General features: G+C 38.6%; 2 protein-coding genes across 2 annotated transcripts; both read right to left on the reverse strand.

Annotated features, from left to right (window-relative positions):
* Positions 1-340: 340 nt before the first annotated feature.
* LOC311084117 (uncharacterized protein) lies at positions 341-2223 on the reverse strand. The gene is made up of 4 exons (XM_084115970.1): positions 2118-2223; positions 1297-1620; positions 806-1093; positions 341-715 (listed from the first exon to the last, which is right to left on the reverse strand). The coding sequence occupies exons 1-4, from the start codon at positions 2161-2163 to the stop codon at positions 564-566; spliced, it is 810 nt and encodes a 269-aa protein (XP_083972096.1). The 5' UTR covers positions 2164-2223; the 3' UTR covers positions 341-563.
* Positions 2224-15327: 13104 nt separating this feature from the next.
* Positions 15328-19969, reverse strand: LOC311084650 (uncharacterized protein; the record flags this gene model as incomplete). Its single annotated transcript, XM_084116833.1, has 2 exons — positions 15328-17744; positions 19801-19969. 2 exons carry the CDS (start codon positions 19967-19969, stop codon positions 16621-16623), a joined length of 1293 nt encoding a protein of 430 aa, XP_083972959.1. The 3' UTR covers positions 15328-16620.
* Positions 19970-22833: the final 2864 nt, after the last annotated feature.

A 22833-nucleotide genomic window follows, 5' to 3' on the forward strand; every position in this document is an offset into this window, starting at 1 on the left:
AGTGGTGCCCGGCAAGCAAATAGGGGTTAGGTGCTTGCTTAAAGGGTTAATAGTCTGACTCTCTAACCATTACAAACAAACCGATTCACTAGAATGAGCCTGATTTTCCAGAGCTATACGAGAGAGCAGAGAGTGTTTGTTTCACTCTGATCGAAGTGAAGTTGCACAATACAAATGTGATGATAAAACATTGATCAGTTTGCTTTATTAAAACTCTCTGCTATATCTTGTTATTCTAATCATTTTCTCACTGATTCTTTCACATGATCCCTGCAACAAGAATTATCTTACAATAATACAAAGGAATACAAAACAAAAATCATATTTATTGAATGTCATATTAATCACATTGGGTAAGGCACTATTTGTATGTAAAGCTGCTTTGTGCAATTTGTATAATGAAGAGAACACAATTTATTTTAAAGGAATAGTTTTTGTAATGGAATAAAATGTATTCATAATTACTGAAATTACATTTATTAATAAATTATATTTACTCAAGAGGATAATGTATTTACTCAAAGCAGTTGTTCAAGAAAATCTCCACTTTCCTGAGTATCTGATTAATCAGAGCTTGATGGTGTTTGCTCTCTCTTCTTCTGTTGAAGACTTCTGGATCTGAATTCATAAACCAGAACAGCAACAGTAGCCACGCCCACCAGAGCAGAGAGAGCCAATCGGATCACAGCTTCAGTAAAACCACAGCAGTGACAGTCTTGTGAGAGAGAAAAAAAAAAACTTTAGAAAACAGAAATATGTTTCAATTTGTGAAAAAAAAGTAAAATCTATAGTGTCATTGCTGTACCTGAATGTGTCGGACAGAGTCCACTGATGTCCAGATGTGTCGTCTGGTTTCTGTTGGTATTGTTCAGCACACAGCTGTATGAATCATCCAGACAATCCAGAGGTAGAGAGAGACTGATGCTGAGATCAGACACACTGATGCTGGACAATACACTGATTCCTTTGTACCAGGAGAGAGTCACATGACTCACATTCAACACTGAACACACCAGTGAACAATTAGACACTGATGATCCTGATGAGGATGATGATGGACAGTCTATGATGATGATAGGAACAGGCAGATGAGCTGAAATTATTGAAAAATAATTCAAAATCCAATAAATAAAAGAGCTGTGATATTTGTCAGATATTTGCCATGTTCATATTTAAAATGGAGTTTATGACAAAAGTTCACAAATTAATATGTACTGTATGTCATCATCTATCATTTCATAATATTTACAATGTTAAAGATGAATATGTCAACAGGGCAAGTAACTGTTAACTCACCATAGACAGTAATATTAAACATGTTTAATTGAGTCTGTTTCTTCATGGTGGTTACTTTATAGAGTCCAGAATCTGTGGTTCTGGTGTTTGTGATGGTCAGAGATCCAGTCTGATGATCCAGCTTCAGTCTGTCTCTGAATCTCTCATTAATAATACCATGAGTTAAAGTGCTCTGATTCTCCCCTGTCTTCAGTTCAGTTTTGAGCACGTCTTTAGGTCCGAACTTCAGCCTTATCTTATCATCTCTCTGTATTCCAGTAAAATCAATATTTAGAGTGACTGGATCTCCCTCCATCACAGACACATACTCAGTGCCAAACACACCTGGAAAACAGACAGGAACAGAAACCAAAGGAAAGTCAGTTCTGTTCATCTTCACAAAGTCTCTGTTCAGCTGTTTATTGTTCATGCCTACAAAAGTCTTCAAGCCTGAATGTCTCTACAATAACAAACTGTTTTGTTGAAGTAGATTTGATACTATTTCAAATGGGCAAATGAACATCTTAGTGAGAACAATAATGTAGCTGATAGAAGCTGTAATATTTTTATAAATAGGATTGCTTTTAAGTGATGTTTAAACAGACTCATTGAAACCTTCTTAAATGTCTCAAAATGTCTCTTCAGTTAATTGACTGATCTGCCAGCAACATTAATTATTAATGCTTTTTTTTATTAATAATTATTATTAATTATTTATCATCACATTAACGGCGCATGTAAATCATCCCACGTATTTAGTAAACATTTAGTCTACAGACTAAATACAGGTACAGGTACTAAAAACAAAATAGCTGAAATCTCGAAAACACATTATAACTTACCGGCCAGACGCCACGAGCACAAACAGAAGACGATCGCGTGAAACATTGTCCTCCCCAGTTCGCGGAACAGTTTCCAAAACAACTTCAAAGTTGGACCAGGTGACAATAAACACAACATTAATGTTGTAAAATTAACGGTAAGACCCCTGCTTTCTTCAGAAAACACTCTGTGATTTCTAATGGCGAAGGAGAGTCTGGACCTGAAGCTTAGGCTGCAGTTTATAGTTTTTTTTAACTTTAGGCTACAATATCTTCCTCATCATCATTATAAAGCCTTAAGACCTGCACAGACACAGGATGAGCTGCGCCCTCTGCTGGCTTCACGAACACCCCTTTTCCTTCCAAAACTGAGCTCGGTCAAGGAGTAGCCTACTTGGGATGAGAGAGACACCTCTCTGTGAGGTGTATTTTTATTCGACATGTTCATGTGGAAGAGCCAAGTATGTTATTAAAAGTGATTGTTGAGAAGGTTTTGAAGGCCTAAAATATAACAGAGAGAGAGAGAGAGAGAGAGAGAGAGAGAGCTGTTAAAAACGAATGTGGTTCCATACTCATAACCATAATAATTGGTAGCCTAACTAGAAAAATATAATATAATATGAAATATCTGCATTAAACTTGCAGAGTCAATATCTTGCTTAAACACTTTTATTTCATCATACTACAGATTTATGTTTAAATGGCCATTAAATAAGGCAGATGTCTTGTGTTCCCATATAAGTTACAACTGGGGTATAAAGGCCATGCTAACCAGAAGAGAAGAGAGAAAACAATACACACAATGAGCCACTGAAAATACATATACTGTGAAAATCTTAAAAATGTAAAAAAAAAAAAAAAAGTATTATGAATGTACTATATTTTACAAAGGAGATGCATCATGCATTCGATCCAACAGGCTGAAAGAGTTTGAACCACTGGTATTCAATAACTGATGTACAAAATCAGACAGTTTTCACTTAAAACAAACATCTGACTAAATATGTTCAGAGATTAAACAGCAAAAACTTAATTATTCACTGGCTTAGTTCAATAAGATGTCGTATTAGTTCACCATATTATTCAGACGTCTCTATATCTGGATCGGAGGTCTATAACTCCTGCTCCTTGAGGGCAACCATCCAGAGTTCAGCTCAAACCATAATCAAACACACTTGAAGCAGCAAATAAAGGTGTTAAATGTATAACAGGTCCAGTGTTGGAGCAGGTTGAACTGGAGTCTACAGAAGGTGGCCCTACAGGAGCAGGGTTGGCCCCCCGATCTAGAGATACACTATTTTGCCAAAAGTTTTGGGATGTCTGCCTTTTCATAAACATTAACTTTTAATGACATCCCATTCTTAATCTGTAGTGTTTAATATGGAGTTGGCCCACCCTTTGCAGCTATAACAGCTTCAACTCTTCTGGGAAGGTTTTCCACAAGGTTTAGGAGTGTATGGGAATTTTTGACCAGTCTTTTAGAAATGCATTTGTCGGCACTGATGTTGGACGAGAAGGCTTGGTTTGCTCCAATTCATCCAAAAGCTGTTCTATCGGGTTGAGGTCAGTACTGCAGGCCAGTCCAGTTCCTCCACACCAAACTCGCTCATCTGTCTTTATGGACCTTGCTTTGTGCACTGGTGCACAGTCATGTTGGAACGAGAAGGGTCCATCTCCAAACTGTTGGGAGCATAAAATTGTCCAAAATGTCTTGGTATGTTGAAGCATTAAGAGTTCCTTTCACTGGAACTAAGGGGCCAAGCCAAACCCCTGAACAACAGGGGAGATACTACAGGCAAAAACAGTGTTTTTCATACATCTGCCAATTTTGAGATTTTTGGCTTTTCATAAAGTTTTTTTTTTTTTTTTTTTTGTCAGACTAGTTGATTAAATAATACGGTTTCTTTCTCGTAAAACCCAATAGTATGACCCCTGAACACTTTCTATATACGGTGTGCATCTCATTGTCTCATCTCATGATACTTTTGTATCCTTTTTGTAAAGTTCGAGCCTGGTCGCTATTCCCCGGTATTATATGGGGGAGTGCGTGCAGGACGCTTTTCAAAATTTCTCCTTTTGTGGTCTGAAAAAGAAAGAAGAACATAGGGCATTGGAACAACACCAGGGTGAGTAAAAAATGAGATACCTTTTATTTTAGAGTGAACTATCCCTTTACCTTTTTTCAATTTGTTTGTGAAACTGGCAATGATTTTTAAACCTTTATTCCAGTCAGGAGACAACAGAAAATGGGCATAAGTAGCATTGTACCTGAAAAAAAAAAAAAAAAACCTGGGGTTGAGACAACAATCATGGTGCTTCATGCCTTTCAGATATTACAAAAAATTATGAGAGTTTTGTTAAACTCAAAACAAAAGTAAACAAAAGATTTAACAAAAGTAAAATCGGTTTGTTTGGGGTTAACAGTTTAGGACCCATGGACCAGATGTTTGAAAGAAGACCCGGAGTCAGAATTATAAAAAATTGAAGAGAAGTTTTACTGAAGATAGTTTTACAGCAGAAGTCAGCTTCAAGATTCACACAGGAGTTCGTAGGCTGCCCTGCTTACAGTTACAAAGATCACAGCAGTTAAACCCTTCACCAAGGTCTAAGCTACGTCATTGCTTCAGGTTGCAGTTTCTCATTGACTAAGAAATAGATAAACATAGTAATTTTCCACACATAAACAGATAGACTGAGGCCTATCTCCATTGATTATGCAGCTGACACTCGGACCCTGAAGTTAGGCACTTCGTGACCTTCCAGTTCACAGATTTGGGTTGCTGGGACTATGCCAGTAGTTTGGGACTATGCCAGCATGTCCCAAACAACAACTCAGTCAATCTCCAATAATGCCAGTGGTTCCTTAACCTGTAAGCAAGAAGACTAACACACCGACACACAGCTTTTCCAAGGTTGGATTTGACCAGGCTCTAACTATAAACAGGAGTCTCATCTTAAAACATCAAGATAACAAGTTATTTCTCTCAAGGAGAGCTACACTTTAGTCTAAATGGAAAGTAAGGCTTTAACAAAGAAATAGTCCCTGTTACGCTGCCAAGCAAAATGGGAACAGTGTTTGTGCTGTTTTGTGCGTTGTGTTTGTTTCCTCTATAGGTCACGTGACGTCTCGCCGATTGCTGATTGTAGGCGGCGCAACTGCTTTAAAATGCCTTTGTTGCCATCCGCTCTCTCTTTCTGACTCTCACTTCCATTTTCGCTTCAGGTGGCAGACGGAGCGGAGCTCCGAGGTGTCCCGTGTGTTTGGCTCGTTATGCCTCTTCATGGAGTTTCCCCGTGTCGAACCGATGATCGTGTTTCCTATAAGCACGTTCCTGGCGTGGAACTCATGTTTGTTAGATTTAGTTTATAACATTATTTTAAAGCTGGTGGTAATTGGTGTTGGGTTTTCACGTTATTTAGTTTAGGTTTAGTTAGGGCAGCAGTTAGAGAACCCGGAAGACTCACGGAGAATATTGTCTTTGATTTTCGAACGGGAGGTAGGCAAGTGATATTTCTCCGGTAGATATGTGTGCGCAGGGTTTTCTTTCTGTCTGTTTTTGTGTTTTTTTTTACCACCATGCTTTGTTTATGACAAATTATCTATCATTTAAATTATTTATAAATAAATAATTTATGCACCGTCACTGAATCTCTGTGGTCTTTATATGTTATGATGTTCCATTTTAATTAATTTAATGGGCTCGTAACAGTCCCTTAAACTATCGGCTTCAATGACCCCTGTGTGTTTTAACACGTTGAAGACCTTTCTCAAACACAAAACAAGTCCATATTTCATTTCTGGAAGCCGGGCTAAATGAACAATCACTGTTACAGACATTAAAGAATACATGAAAAGAACATTTCAGTAATCACACAGGTAACTTCTATAACAAAATAAAATCTCCAGATAAGTCATTCAACTCATTTAATATTTAGAAGGAAACATATTGATTAATACCTTGATTATAATCACTCATATACTTTGAAGCGGTAGTGCATTCCAGAATCCAACCCCTTCAAGTTGATGATAAAACAATAAATTAATCAATTAATTAGTGAAGCAACTACAAAAATCAGATGAAAGACCAGAGTGAGAACACCGATGAATTGAGACATTAAGTCCATGAAACTTTTTCCACAATAATTACATCCAGCTTTAGTTCAAACGGAAGGACACCTTGGATTTGTCTCAATTTTACTGCAGAAAATGTCTTTAGAAATATTTATTTAATCCGCTGGTCTTAAAGATGAACTTTGTTCACTGTAACTACTTATAATATTGATGTTTTTATGAGACTGGTTGGGATAGATTTAAATGAAAGAGAGCTTTTATTGCTCAAGTGTTATCTGAACATGAACTACTTTGATTTCAAACAGCTGTTTTTAGCATGACGGTGTAGCGATCTCTGAATCTCTTGTCACAGTGTGAACACTTGTAAAGTTTTTCTCCTGTGTGAATTCTCTGGTGCCGATTCAGTACAAGCAGCAGTAGTAAAAGTATTTCCAGAATCAAAGTACATATGATCCTTTACACCGCTGTGACTTTTCTGGTGTATTTTAAAATGAATACATTTGTGAAAAACTTTTTCTCCAGTATGAATTCTTTGGTGCTCTGTCAATGTGTCACGTCTGGTAAAGGTCTTCCCACAATCAAAGCACATGTGATCCTTCACACCATTGTGTCTTTTCTGGTGTATTTTTAAAGAATCCATCCATGAAAAACTCTTTCCACACAGAGAACACATGTGAAGCTTTTGCTTTATATGAACTTTTCGGTGCATCTTCAAAGATTCTGCTCTAAGAAATGTTTTGCAGCATTGACCACAGTTAAATGGCATTTCTCCAGAATGAGAATGGAGATGTAATTTAAGCAAGTTTGCTCGTGAAAAAATCTTCCCGCAATGATCACATGTGAGCCGCTTCCTCTAGTATGAATTCTCAATGTGAGGTTTAAGACTTTTTGTATGAGAAACTCTTTCCAAACTGAGGCCAGGGGAAATATTCTCTAGCTCTTCTATTCAGTGAGCAACTTGAAGATTTCTCCAGTTTTGACAGGATGGTGTTTCTCTTCCACCTACATCAAGTTGGAGATAAAAGATAAAAATTAAATTATTAATTAAAGATAAAAAGATCATATTTTAAGAAGAAAGAAAAGTCCAAGACAGAAATGTGAAGGGAAAGGACATTAAAGATGTAATAGCAGAAAGAAGTTAAATGCTTTGCAAAATTATGATCATTTTGATTAATTTTGATTAATTAATTATACAAAAAAAAAAATATATACCAAGCAGTGTGTGTGCAGTGTACACAAATAAAAACAGAAAGCAGAATGGAGATTATACACTCACCTAAAGGATTATTAGGAACACCATACTAATGTGTTTGACCCCCTTTCACCTTCAGAACTGCCTTAATTCTACATGGCATTGATTCAACAAGGTGCTGAAAGCATTCTTTAGAAATGTTGGCCCATATTGATAGGATAGCATCTTGCAGTTGATGGAGATTTGTGGGATGCACATCCAGGGCACGAAGCTCCCGTTCCACCACATCCCAAAGATGCTCTATTGGGTTGAGATCTGGTGACTGTGGGGGCCATTTTAGTACAGTGAACTCATTATCATGTTCAAGAAACCAATTTGAAATGATTCGAGCTTTGTGACATGGTGCATTATCCTGCTGGATGTAGCCATCAGAGGATGGGTACATGGTGGTCATAAAGGGATGGACATGGTCAGAAACAATGCTCAGGTAGGCCGTGGCATTTAAACGATGCCCAATTGGCACTAAGGGGCCTAAAGTGTGCCAAGAAAGCATCCCCCACACCATTACACCACCACCACCAGCCTGCACAGTGGTAACAAGGCATGATGGTCCATGTTCTCATTCTGTTTACGCCAAATTCTGACTCTACCATCTGAATGTCTCAACAGAAATCGAGACTCATCAGACCAGGCAACATTTTTCCAGTCTTCAACTGTCCAATTTTGGTGAGCTCGTGCAAATTGTAGCCTCTTTTTCCTATTTGTAGTTGTACTGTTGCACTATTTGTAAAAAAAAAGTTGTATCGGCTGTAGTGGAAATCACAACCTGAATTACAGCGCTGTTTGCTTTTGAACTCAGAGAGCCATTCTGATTATGCACTGAAGATTCCACTTTAGATCTAGAACATATGTGACCCTGGACACAAAACCATACATTGTATGGGTCATAGTTATTGATTTTTCTTTTATGCCAAAAATCATTAGGATATTAAGTAAAGATCATGTTCCATGAAGATATTTTGTAAATTTCCTACCTGTAAATTAGGGCTGCACCGATTTTGGGAAAATGTCATATTGCAATTATTGAGGTCAATATTGCGATTTCAATATGCGATTGCGATATAACAAATGGTTTCATGATTCAACTTGCTTGGTTCTCAAGGAAAATGCACACAAAAATTTGTGATAATGCTGAAATGTGTATTTCTCGACTCAAACTAGCAGCAGCAACTAAATGATTGATAACACCTATAATGATCAATAAGCCATTGATGTCTGAATAAAAATATAAACAAATTATATATAGATTAATCCTTATTAAAGTTACAGAAGTTCTTTAGTCAAGAGCAGTGAGTGTTTTTCTCTATTCCCTTTGTTCTTTGATTAACTTTAAGACAGAGATAATTAGTGGTTATTGTGTACTGTCCCTTTAAGACCAGCCGTTGCTGACAGATACGCGGATTTCACCCGCCTCATTCTCTCACGAGTCACAACTCTTTACGTTCATCATAAGACTGCTCTTATGTTATGAAGATACTTGACAAAAAGACATTTTGGCATATTTGTGAGTGTTTATGTTCGTTAAAGCGCAAAAGAGATCTGTATTTTGGCGTGCTGTCTTGTGCGCACGCACGATACTAGCGCGAGTCTTTTCTGTGTGTCAGTCAGGACATTCACAGGCGGCTCGCTCGTTTTTGTCTTGTCATGCATGAATGGTTTAAAAGCATTTGCATGAATAAGAGCGGGATCATGTAACTCTAGCCAAAGGCTGACAAAAATGAACAGATGCTGCATTAATTGCGTTAACAGACCTAATTTGTTTATTTCATAGCATTTTGCGTCATAAAATCACGAAGACTTGACATCGCGATTGCGGTATGATTAATCGTGCAGCACTACTGTAAATATATAAAACTATATATTTTTTTGTGAGTGAATGCAGCACAATCGTGAACATAATGGCCAAAGTGATTTTCTCAATGTTTAAATATTTTTGCACAGCAGATTCCAGATTTACAAATAGTTGTATCTCAGCCAAATATTGTCTAATCCTATCAAACCATACATCAATGGAAAGCTTATTTATTCAGCTTTTATGATGTATAAATCTCAATTTAAAAAAATATATATATATCCTTGTGACTGGTTTTGTGGTCCAGGGTCACATGCAGTATATTTGGATCATGAAGAATAAAGAATTAACACCAACCTCTTTGTTAATCAGTATCTTCAGGTTTCATTCTGCAGGATTCTGGATCACTCGTTCTCAATCTTTCACAAACTCAATCTTCTTCAGTCGTAGGCTGATGGGAATATTCCAGCATTTATTGGGCAACTGTTGTAGGAGGAGCTTCATTTAAAATGAAGTGCTGTGTGACAGGAGGAGCAGATCTGCAGAAATAAAAAAAATTGACAATTAACGCAAATAAATTACAGAAGTAGCCTACATGATACTGCAACATTAACGTAATTTACGTAACGCAGTTAGATGATCTTAGAGGTCAGGAGTTAGATCATCTACAAGCACTTGTAACCTCAGTAGGAGGACATTTTTATTCTAACCGGATTTCCATTCTCTGTTTGTGATCAGACCGTTTTAAGCCGTTTAACTTTGGGAAAGTTTTCAGTGATCCAGTTATCGGGCTAAATACACCAGAGAGAATAGAGACTTGGGTTGCGTTTTTAGTGAACTGTTCATTCCAGTCTGTGTTTTGCTTTAAAACAGGAGCTCTGTCATATTCTGTGATCGTTTCTGAAGAGTGCAATTTCTTTGTTGTTGCTCTGTAGTCTGTAGGCTACACATACTATATATTTTCTGTAATATTTTTTTATGGGTACTTTGGTGTGCAAAGTATGAATTATATGGTCTTCTTATATCATTTAGTTATTTTCTGTACTTTTGGAGAAAGCATGCAGAAAAAACAGTTTTGTGAGAATCATACTTCAGTCTGATTGTTCACTTTGCTGGATATAGCAAATGATGACAAAACAACTGCGTTAAACAAGATAAGTGGTGTATGCTCAATTTTGCGATAAGTGTTTTGATCACAAAACACACACATTAATCTGATTAAAATTTTTTAATCGATTGACACCACTAGTGTTTATACTAATAAATTACTTGAAAGGAACTATTGATATGATTGAATTAAAGCAACACTATGGAACTTTTCCTCTGTGGTCGCCCTACAGGTTGGAAGCGGAATTGTCCATTACCGCTGTCGTAAATAATTTCGCCGCCCGCAGCACGCTCGCTCACTGTTTATCCAGCACCGGCTTTGGAATGAACAATGTCCACAGACAAGGTAGAGTATGTTGCATGATTTCATGAAAGTATGATGTATTGCGACATCAGAAACGAAGAAAAACTAAATAATTACTATTGTAACGCTTGACGTATCCTGGAGATCCTAGATCGCATCCTCCGAGACACATTCAGTTTTCTTCAGGAGCAGGCAGACCCTGCGGTACCGATCCAGGCAGTGGTACCTCCCACTGTGCGTCAGGACGCCAGGTGCTCTCCTTCACGGTCGACCACGCCGCCCCACAAGATTCAGCTTGACACCCTAACACAGGTATGTCCTCTGCATTGCAACACTCCGCTTCCTCTATCACATTTCTTTCAAGAATGGAAGCGTCTGGCAGGGGTATCGTCTTGGATCCTCCACACAGTTTGGCTTGGCTACATGCTTCAGTTCTGTTGCTACCCCCCCCTTGCTTCAACGGGGTTTTTCCGACTGTAGTCAGCACCTCAGAGGCTTCTGTACTACAGCAGGAGATTTCGTCCCTTCTCCACAAGGGAGCAATAGAAGAGGTTCCTTCAAAGGAAGTCGAGCAAGGGTGGTGGTCTGCAACCTATACTAGACCTCTGCCAGCTGAATTTCTCCCTTTACAAAGGGAAATTCAAGATGTTGACGCTAAAAGCTATCATATCTCAAATTCGTGTGGGGGACTGGTTCGTGACAGTAGACCTGAAGGATGCATATTTCCATATTCAGGTTTTACGGTGACACAGGAGTTCCTTAGATTCACCTTTGGAGGAAAGACTTACCAGTACAGGGTCCTTCCCTTTGGTTGAGTTTCTTTTATGATGCTGATACAGCTGGAAGGGTGTGTGTGAGACTTCAGAGGTGATAAGATTCCTGAGCTGGGGAGGGGTCAAGGGGGGTTCCTTTGTTCCTTGTGTTTGGGGTGGGTAACAGAGATAGCTTTTGAAAAGAAGACTATAAAGAAGCTGGTCAACCTCTGCTCTGAGTCTCACTCCGCCTGCAGCTGGACTGTAGATGGACTGGGAACATTCTTGCAAGAATAAATATCTTTTAAGAACAATTTGAATCCTGATGTCTCTTATGCTGTGATGCTGTTTTTGTTAGTTATTGTTTTTGCTGCAACACACATCAAACTCACTACTCCACCACAGACTCAGGTCATCAGCATGGTTTAATCTCTCAATTTCCCCCAATTCATATTTTTTTCTAAGAACAATTTATGTTTGTCTCTTACCCAGTTCTCTCAATTTACTAGGTAGGGCTGGAACTGCTAAGTCCAGGTGGCCAAACACCGTCCGCTCTCAGTTCCAAAAGGCACATCCAAGGAATCCCACTTCTTACACCAAATTGTTGTGGCAAATAAACAATAAACAATTCTGAATAAGAGACACATTTTCAATCAATGATTATAATGGTTTATTTCTTGCAAGAAAGGCTCACAGTCACATAGTCAGGAGAATATGAGAGTGTGCGCTGAGGGGAGGCTCTCTCCCTCTCTATATCTCTGCTACATAGCCCAGGCTCCTAGCCAATTGAACCTTTCTCTGCCTTATTAGGAAAGTACATAATTAATTATAGGGAAAGATCATTAATATTAATAAAATAATGAATAAAAAAAATTCAAATACACATGCCAGCTTCCCGGAATACACTTGAGCACACAAACATTTGTACATGTAAAAAAAAAATACTTTTTTTTCATTAAAGAGGCAATCAAAAAGCAAACACAATCGCACACCTGCGGGTGATAGGTGTGTGGAAAAAAAAAAAATTAGGTCAAGAAATTAACAAAAAACAAGGATCTCCCGCACACTATCCATATTTGCAAGCATCACAAAATCTTTATTAGCAACGTTTCGGTCTCACGACCTAATGCCTGATGAGGGTCGTGAGACCGAAACGTTGTTAATAAAGATTTTTTGATACTTACTTGCAAGTACGAATAGTGTGCGGGGGATCCTTTTTTTAAAAAAAGAGAAAAAAATTTAAATTTAGGGGGGAAAAGGACAAAACAAAAATCATAATAAAATATATTAATTCAAGTTATATCCTAAAGCTAATGATATATAGGAATACAACTAATTAGATATTGCTCTTCTGGGAGTAACTTTGAGTAAATCTCAAACTTGAAACCATTGGTCTTGAAAATTAAACTAGTTTACTATAAAATTTAGTATGATTTTTTGGTAATTAGTTTTGGCTAGTTAGGACAGGATCTTGTGGAAGAAACAACTCTTACTGCTTGACATTGTGTGTTAGAGCAATAACTACATTCATAATTTTGTAATATTTTACCTTATATCAAGAGTATTTTTTTTTTGATAAATGTGTATTTTGTGTTATTTGTATTTTATCACATGAATTTGACAAGTTTTAAATATGTTACATATGCTTAATAATTCTGAAGAAGAATAAGGAAAACTTTATTATTATTTTTTTTTTCACTTGGAGGAGGATGAAATGGCTTCTCTTCAGTGTGGATGCTCTGTATTTTCAGTTGTCCTGGTGGACTAAATCTCTTGTCACAATGTGAAAACTTGAAAGGTTTTTCTCCAATGTGAATTCTCTGAATTGATTGCCGAGTTCACACGCGTGATCATAGGTAACTAAACCTATGCGCGTGAACTCGGCAATCGACTACTTTGGGCTTCAACTGAAAACAGGATGTAAACACGGGTATTTGCGCTGGCTTAAATAACATAATTTTTATACATATCTTTCACATCTACTGCAGTCAGATTCACTCATGTTCACTCTGAAGGAATCACTCACATGACCTGTGCACTTGTAATGACACATGAAGGATGTTAAAGCCTGTTTTATACTTCTGCGTCGAACTGCCGCCGTAGCTACGTCGTAGGCTGTGTGTAGCGCGCGTACCCTTCGGCGTACCCTGACGTGCACCTCTCCAAAAATGTAACAACGCGTCAATTCTACGCGGACACAAGCGCTGTGATTGGTCTGCCAGAACCCCTCCCTCGGGGTTTCATGCTCCCCAGGTGCGCGTCAACGCGGACAACGACACAGAAGTATAAATTAAAACCAACACGTTGCCTACGGCGTATAGGCTCCGGCGTATGTCCGACGCAGAAGTATAATGAGGCCTTAAGAGGCTAAAAGCAGGTTTAAAACTTGCCCCATTGAAGTCAACAGGGTGCAAATTTTAAAAATAGAATAACTCGGTGTAGGCAACAGCAATTTTTGTCGTTGTTCTCTGTATTGACAGCACTCCAAATGTACTAAAAATGAGCTCAATGTTAAAATTGACCGGAGTTCTCCTTTAAAGGGGACCTATTATGCCCCTTTTCACAAGATGTAAAATAATTCTCTGATGTGTATGTGAAGTTTTAGCTCAAAATACCCAACAGAATTTTATTTACAGCACGTTTAAATCATCATTTTTTGGGTCTGTGAAAAATGCACTGTTTTAGTGCTTCTCCTTTAAATGCTAATGAGCTGCTGGTTCACGTCACAGGGGCGGAGCCGAAGCAGCCGTGAATCCCGCGATCAGAGCTAGAACAGGGAAAATGATAATAACTAGATGTACCGCATGGCGGTACAAAATATGACCGCCGCTCAGGCCTGCACTGGCTTTCCACAAAAATGTGCTGAGTGTGTTTCACTAATTCACGGATTGGGATAAATGCAGAGACCAAATTTCCCTCACGGGATCAAAATAGTATATATACTTATACTTATACATACTAAGTATGAAAAATCTGTGTTTTTTTTTCAAAGGACCGTCCCATTCAATTTATACAAACCTCTACCAAACGGCTGAGGTGCCTGTTGATGGTAAAAGTCAGTTATCTGACTTTGGCATGGGTTTGTTGTGTTTTACTGAAATAAAAAAACATTTTTTCCCCAAAAAAGTGGTTTTATCTTGTAGCCCTGGTCCCAGAGTTTTAAAAAAATCAATGTTAACAAAATTAAACTCATTCCCACTGTACCTAGTAGAACACTTAAGTAAATGTCCCATTGAAATGAATGGGATTTTATGGATTTAGGTGAAGAAAGTGTACACATAATACATTTTGGTCTGTACCATGAAGAGAAAACTGATTCAACTATATAAACTAGGCCTATATATTTTCTGAAAGCGTAGACTCTCAGGATGTGATCTAACATGGCATGAAACATGTCCCACCCACCTCATTAGTATACTGCCCAAGCATAACACATTGGGTATTGGTAAATCGGGTATATGGCTGATACCTAAAAAAAGTAGTAGTATGTGCATGTCTGTCTGTGTGTATGTTTGTGTATGTGTGTGTGTTTGTGTATGTGTGTGTCTGTGTGTGTGTGGGTGTGTCTGTGCGTGTATGTATGCGTGCGTACATGTGTGTGCGCGTGTGTGTGTGTTTGTGTGTGTGTTTGTGCGTGTGGATGTCAGTGTGTGTGCATGCTTGCGTTTGTTTGTATTGTTTGTTTGTGGCCCCCGGGGACCAAACGAAATTTTTCCGTAAAAGTCTAGTGGGGCTACATGGCCACCAAATTTCATGTTCCCCGGTGTTTCGGTGTCCCTGGTATCGTTGACGAAAAATTCAGTAATGACGAAAAAAAAAAAAAAAAAAACTTTGACAATCCCTATATGACCGCTTTCGCTAGCTATGCTAGCGGCAGTCATAATAAATCAGACAGTCACAGTAATGGTGTTCATTTCAACCATAAAAATGCCTACAGAGTCAGAGAATGCTGTATGGAGTTGGAAAAAGTATAGTTTAGTTTAATTACGATTATAACCTATTTGGCATTGCTTGTATACACTATTAACGCAAGCCTGCTGTAGGACTCCGTCTGACGATCTAATTGTCTGAATGATGACACAAAATATACTGATGTGTTTAATAAAGTTTACTGTATGTCACACAAAAGATGAAGCATCAGTTTTTCTTCAGAAAATCACTGTTAGAGCTGAGTAAACAGTATAAGAAGTGCATAAGTAACTTACATAAATTTCTGTAGAGTTGAGGGAGCATTTTCTTTCAAAACAAAATTAATCCACCTCGTCTTCAGTGGCTGGTAGATTTCAAGAGTAAATAGAGAGAGCTATGTGAATGAATACCGTATTTTTCGGACTATAAGTCGCACTTTTTTTCATAGTTTGACTGGTCCTGCGACTTATATATCAAAATTAATTCAGACTGAGATGAAAACATTACCGTCTACAGCCGCGAGAGGGCGCTCTATGGCGGAGTTGTTCAGAAGCCACACCCAAGGATGAAGAAAATTCAATGGATTCAGTGATGTGGAATGAGATCGCGGGAGCTTGGTGAACTTGTTTACTGGTAATTTGCTTGTTGGACTCGCTGGTTTATGTTAATTTAGCCTATTCAGCCTCCCAGGTATATGTTCTTTATGCTATTGTGTAGCTGAATAACTGTTAATGTGTTGCGGTAACATACCGGATACCTACTCAGCCTGTTGTTATGTGTGCTACTATGTAGTTGAATAACTTGCCTTTCCATATTAAATGTCTGTTCTTGGTCTTGGATTTTGTGAAATAAATTTCTAAATAAATGCGACTTATAGTCCAGTGCGACTTATATATGTTTTTTTCCTCTTCATGACGCATTTTTTTGACTGATGCGACTTATACTCCGGAGCGACTTATAGTCCGAAAAATACGGTACATCCAGCTACAACAAGATCAACGCTTGGGAGATGCTTCGACGCTTCTCGTGAGTGCATTGCTGCAGCAATGGCTGATGTGTACAACTCGCGGTGAACTCGATCAGGGCGGGTCTAATTTATAACGGTATGTCAGTCAACACTCGTGGGCGGGGCCTGTGGCTTTAGTGATGTCACTAAAGCCACATTCTGAAAATGGGTCATTTGGAGAGACTGCTTTTGATTTATGGAGATTAAAAAAAAGGAGTGAGTGGATTTTTATCACTGTAGGGTGGTTGTGTACACACACTGCCAACACACATTTATGTCCAAACACCATACAAAAGTGAATTTTGCATAATAGGTCCCCTTTAAAAGCGCTTAGTCGTGTAAAACTTTTTTCACAAGCAGAACACGTGTAAAGCTTCCCCTTTGTTTCAACTTTCTTGTGCTTCTTTCTCCAGAATGAGAACACAGATGTAATTTCAAAGCTCGAACACTTCTGAAACTGTTCCTACACTGATAGCATGTGTGCGGCTTCTCTCTGGTGTGGGTTTTCATGTGATAATTAAGATGTCCTGTTTGTGTGAAACTCTTCCCACACTGATCACATGTGTGCGGCTTCTCTCCAGTGTGGATTTTCATGTGATTCTTAAGATGTCCTGTTTGTGAGAAACTCTTCCCACACAGATCACATGTGAGCGGCTTCTCTCCAGTGTGGATTTTCATGTGAAACTTAAGGTTTCCTGTTTGTCTGAAACTCTTCCCACATTGACCACATATGTGCGGCTTCTCTTCATTGTGGATTATCATGTGTCTCTTAAGGTTTACTTTTAGTGTGAAACTCTTCCCACACAGATCACATGTGTGCGGCTTCTCTCCAGTGTGGATTTTCATGTGTTTCTTAAGCGTTACTTTTAGTGTAAAACTCTTCCCACACTGATCACAATTGTGCGACTTTTCTCCAGTGTGGATTTTCATGTGATCCTTAAGCGGTCCTTTTAGTGTGAAACTCTTCCCACACTGATCACATGTGTGCGGCTTGTCTCCAGTGTGGATTTTCATGTGATCATTAAGCGTTCCTTTTAGTGTAAAACTCTTTCCACACTGATCACATGTGTGTGGCTTCTCTCCAGTGTGGATTTTCACGTGACGATTAAGGGCTCCTTTAAATGTGAAACTCTTCCCACACTGATCACATGTGTGCGGCTTCTCTCCGGTGTGGATTTTCATGTGTCTCTTAAGGTATCCTTGTGAAAAACTCTTCCCACACTGATCACATGTGTGCGGCTTCTCTTCACCATAAACTGTCATGTGATCTTTAAGACTTTGTTTGTATGGGAAGCTTTGTCCACACTGAGAGAAAGTGAAATTTTTGATGGCTCTTCTCACTACAAGTTTACTTCCGGTCTGTGAGCAACTCAAAGATTTTTCTTCAGTTTTGACACGATGTTCCTCCTCCGCTTCATCCAGTTCTTCACTCTCCTTAATCTCTTCCATCAGGCCTAAAATGAAAGTTAAAAAGTTTTAATTTTCAGTAAATCATTCAATATTTTTTTAAAACATTGGTGGGCCTATAAACAATTACTAGGCCTATTTTTGACAACCTCACTGAAATTTAGCTTCCTCTCACTTCGTACTTTAACGCTTTTTTTTAATAAAAATTCTTTCTTAAAATCTTTGCCACTTTGGCCTAAATGTCAGCCACCCTTTTTATTTTATATTTTATGACTCTGTAAAGCTTTGTTTTTAAAATAGGGACATTAGTTATGATGTATTGCTTAGTCACTTGCACAATAGTAAAACCAATATGCAAAACAAGAATCATGATAAAATCATGATTTTCTTAAAAAAAAAAAAAATCATCATAAGATATTATTTGCCATATCACCCACCTCTAAGGTGGGGTTACATTAACTAGTAGTTCTCTCATAAAGCATGAGTGAAATAATACAAATTCAAGATGCACTATACAAGACATAACAATATCACACACAATGTCCTGGAATGCATGTTAATTTATAGATCAGTACAAATGAATATAGGGAAAGTTCTGTCCTAGTATGGTCTCTGTTTTTACCACATAACATTTTTTGCAGCAATAAAACCATCTTATCTGATGGTCTCCTTGGTGACTGAGGCCATTTCTGCTCTCTTATCTCTTTTGAGGGGATGTTTTTAATTACTAAAAGTGGTTGTCATGAAGAGAATTGCCAAGAGGCCTGGGAGAAGTTAGGAAGGCTCAGTACAAGGGAGTGATTTTCAAAATGGCAGTTGTGATTTATTTCAGAAGCTGCATTGTACAAGGAGCAGTCCTCAAAGTGCAAAAAGCACACAACAAAACAAACAAACAAAAAAACACTTATGGTATCATACATACAATGATGCTACAAACAAAAGAAAAAATGCTGTGAGCAGCAAAACTGGCACTAAACAATGCCTAGTGGTGCATCCACCAAAATTGACAGCATGTCTCACCTCAAACATGTTCAAACATGTACATAGCTTTCACAGGATGCAACAACAACCTCCTGCTCAATCCATTGTTTAAATATACAGTTTTCCCACCCAAACTCTAGTGGGACAAACCATTATCACGGGGTAGGACCTTTGCCCGTAACACTCCTCACAAACTTCCACAGCTAACAATACATAAATAACATAACTACTGTTCATGAACTCATTTCTGACATATAGTAACCACAATACAAACATGCATAACATAACACCACAAAACACTTACATTAAACATTAACACCTCATAGCACTCATGTTTCCCTCCATTTTGTAAAATGGTACATTCCGGATATGCGCACTACCCGAACCCACCTCTAAAACATTGGATCAAACAGGTAAGATCTAGGCTAACATGTGCTGTAAACTGTAAACTCACACAATAAAGAAATAATTTAAAGCAAACAATGCCTCTCTATTATCTTTCAACACTAACACATTGCACACTTGATGTTGGTACTGTCCCTCCTCATTTTTGTCAACACACACTATGCAATAACTTATTCCTGGACTCAACACACCAAGTAAATTCAGAATAGCATTAGACTGGTACTCTAGTGATTATGTAATTGACCTAGCCCATCATCACAGTGGGCTTTAAAGATTATTTGTTAAATGTAACAAAGTTATGTATCTGATTGTCTCAGTCGTTACAATATTAGTTAGCATTCTTGTTGTGAACGGGCCTAAACACTTATTAACACCATACAAGTAAAAGTTCAAGTTCAAAGACTGAAAAAATAACAGAAATGGTTTGCTATGTTGTTTTGTTGTATTGTACCATATTGCATTTGTAGGAAGACATTCATTGAATAGTTCAAAGCTGTTCTCACAAAATCTGTTAGGCTATTTAAACAACCTTATGTTGTTGTAAAAAATAATGTTTAACGTCACATTCTTTTGTTTAGGGATTTTTCCACACACATTTATGTCAGAATACCTGTATGACGAATGGATGTTGACTGGCTAACCATTAAAGAACTGCTTAAGATGTATAACTTTTTGTTTCACAGCATCATTAATGAAGAATCAAGAATAATCACCAACCTATCTGTTCTTCAGTCTCTTCAAGCTTCACTCTGAGGGGTTCTTGATCAGGATCACTCCTGTTCTCACTGTAATCTTCAATAAACTCCATTTTTACAGGTTTCTCACAGTAATCTTCAATAAACTCAGTTTTTACAGGTTTCTGTTCTTCCTGCTGGTCTGAATGCATCTCTACACTTGTAAATAGTGATCGTTTAAAAACTGTTTCCTGAAGGTTCAAATCTTTTGTTTTGAATCAGCTGTTGTTCAGAGCGCGTTTTTGCCGGTTTGTGAAACCAACTTAAAGAGTGCCGTTCTGCCACCCACTGGTCTGGAGTGTGAAGAGTACAGCTTAATGAGGGGATAATGAAGAGAGAAAGAGAAAATGAGAAAACAGATCAAACGCTTTTATTTTCTTTATGTTATACTTTTGGTATACATTTAAAAAAATAACAGGAAGAAAACTAAAGCATTTTATCAGGTTTTCTCTCTTCAAGTGTTTACATGCATGTTAAAGTCCACATGAAATCAAATTTGACCATATTTAATTTGCCTAAATTGATCGTTTTGTGGTGAACAATTCATCCATGCAAGTCAATCCACACAAAATTTTTTTTTTGGCTCCGCAATCTTAAATCAAAATATGAAAATGCCCCTCCCCTCTGCGTTGGAGGACCTTCCCTGATGACGTATGTTTGACGGCTTGGTTTGGGAAACGCTTAACCACTCCCCTCAAACCGTTAAGGCTTGTTCGACTTGAACCGGCGCTGCACAGACCGATCGGTCTATGACATCAAAGTACCGCGAGAGCAATTCGAAAGCATAAGGAGCCGTCTACTTTCTATTCGCTCTCGCGGTACTTTGATGTCATTCACCGATCGGTCTGTGCAGCGCCGGTTCAAGCCGAACAAGCCTTTAGTCTGCTATGAGCGAGAGATGGAGAGGAGGAGCGCTAGAGTAAAACCCTGCCCTCTGTTCAATATTCCTTTTCACTGGGAAATACGTCACAACACTGGAGAAAAGTCGTTTGCAACTTCCGGTTCACGCGGACTTTAATTACAAACACAAACACACACACACACACACAAAACAGCGTTTATGATTGCTTAGGAGTGTAATGGAATATAAAAGTTTTGCGTTTACATGAGGAAAAGCTTATTTGCAATATTGCCCAAATTAAATTATAATCGCATTATGAGGGTGCATGAAAATATATACACGGAAGGGATTGAACTATAATACCTCAGAAGACTTGACGCTGCAGGCGAAGTGAGCGTTGAGAGCTAGTGGACATCTTCTTCAGAATCAGCTTTTATTGTAAAGTACAACAACACGTACAAGGAATTTGTCCTGGTGCACAGGTGCACAACAATAATAATAAATTCATATAAATATAACTTTGAAAAATATACAACATAGCAGACTGAGAAGTCTGCGATCAATGTAATGTGTGTGAAACAGTGCTGATGAGGCCATTTGGCTATGGAAAGAAACTGTTTTTGTGGCGTGAGGTTTTAGTCTTGATGGACCGCAGTCTCCTGTCTGAAGGGAGTGCCTCAAAAAGTTTGTGTCCAGGGTGAGAGAGATCAGCCAAAATCTTCACTCCCCGCTTTAGAATCCAGGAATTGTACGGGTCCTAAAGAGATGGCAAATTGCAGCCTTCTCAGGCTTGACCTTCTCAGCAGAGCGAATGACATGGTTCAGTCTACTTTTATCTTTGGCAGCGCATCAGATGGTGAGGGAGGAGATGAGTATGGATTTGATGATGGAAGTGTAGAAGTGCACCATTGTTGTCTTCGGCAGGTGAAACTTCTTCAACTGCCGCAAGAAGTACATCCGCTGATGAGCTTTGTTGATCAGAGAGTTAATGTTCAGTGCCCACTTGAGGTCCTGGGTGATAGTTCCCAGGAAGTGGAAAGAGTCCACAGTATTGACAGGGGAGTCACGCAGTATGATGGGGGTGTATGGAGGTGGGTTCTTCCTTAAGTCTACTACCATTTCCATTGTTTTTACAGCATTGAGCTCCAGATTGTTCTGACTGCACCAGGACACCAGATGGTCAATATCACACCTGTAGGCAATCTCATCCCCTTCAGAGATGAGCTCGATGAGGGTGGTGTCATCTGCAAACTTAAATATTTTGAAGGACTGGTGACTGGAGGTGAGAAGAGTAGAGGAGACAGAACACAGTCTTGGGGGAACATGATGGTCCTGGAGTCAGAGACATGTTGTCCTAGTCACACATGCTGCCTTCTGTCAGTCAGAAAGTCTGTAATCCACCTGCAGAGGGAATCAGGCACACTCAGTTGAGAGAGTTTGTCCTGTAGCTGAGCAGGGATGATTGTGTTAAAAGCAGAGGTGAAATTTATCTGATGGATTTAAGATAGGACATCACCAGGTGCTCAAAGCCTTCATTACCACAGATGCCTTGAGCGACCAGTCTGTAGTCATTAAGGGATGATGGTGGAGGTCTTAAAGCAGGCTGGAACATGGCAGATTCCAGTGTGGTGTTAAACATGTCTGTAAACACTGGAGACAGCTGATCAGGTTTAAGTCTCTTGAAGACTTTATTAACGTCTCTCTGGGATATAGAGAGTCGTTCTTCTAGTGGGAAAGGAGAGGGAGGGTGCCGTTGAATTGGGCATCTATGAAGTGACCTCAGCTGCTATTGTGGTGGAGGAGGTGAAGCTGATGGCTGGTGTCGCAGGGGATGGTATCCAATGTTTTTTCAAAGCGACAGTAGAAGTTATTAGCAGAGTGGGGGGCTTTAGGTTTGCAGTTTGTGATCTATCTAAGCCCTTTCCAGACAGAAGCGGGGTTATTGGAAAGAGAAAATAGATAATTCATACATAAATGTGATTCAGCACAGTTCGTTGTCCATGATTAAGGCTGCATTTATGCATGTATGTATGTAAGATAATATATGTGTATGTTTATGCACATGTTTTACTGTCCTTACACCCCAGGGGCCCATAGCGCTCCCTGAAAGAGCAAAAAAGGCTGTAATGTTCAAATGACTGTAAATCAAGTCTAACTATTTATGCTATGTTTACT

The sequence above is a fragment of the Abramis brama genome, assembly GCF_963993115.1.
Source record: "Abramis brama genome assembly, chromosome: 6".
Classification (NCBI taxonomy): Eukaryota; Metazoa; Chordata; class Actinopteri; order Cypriniformes; family Leuciscidae; genus Abramis; species Abramis brama.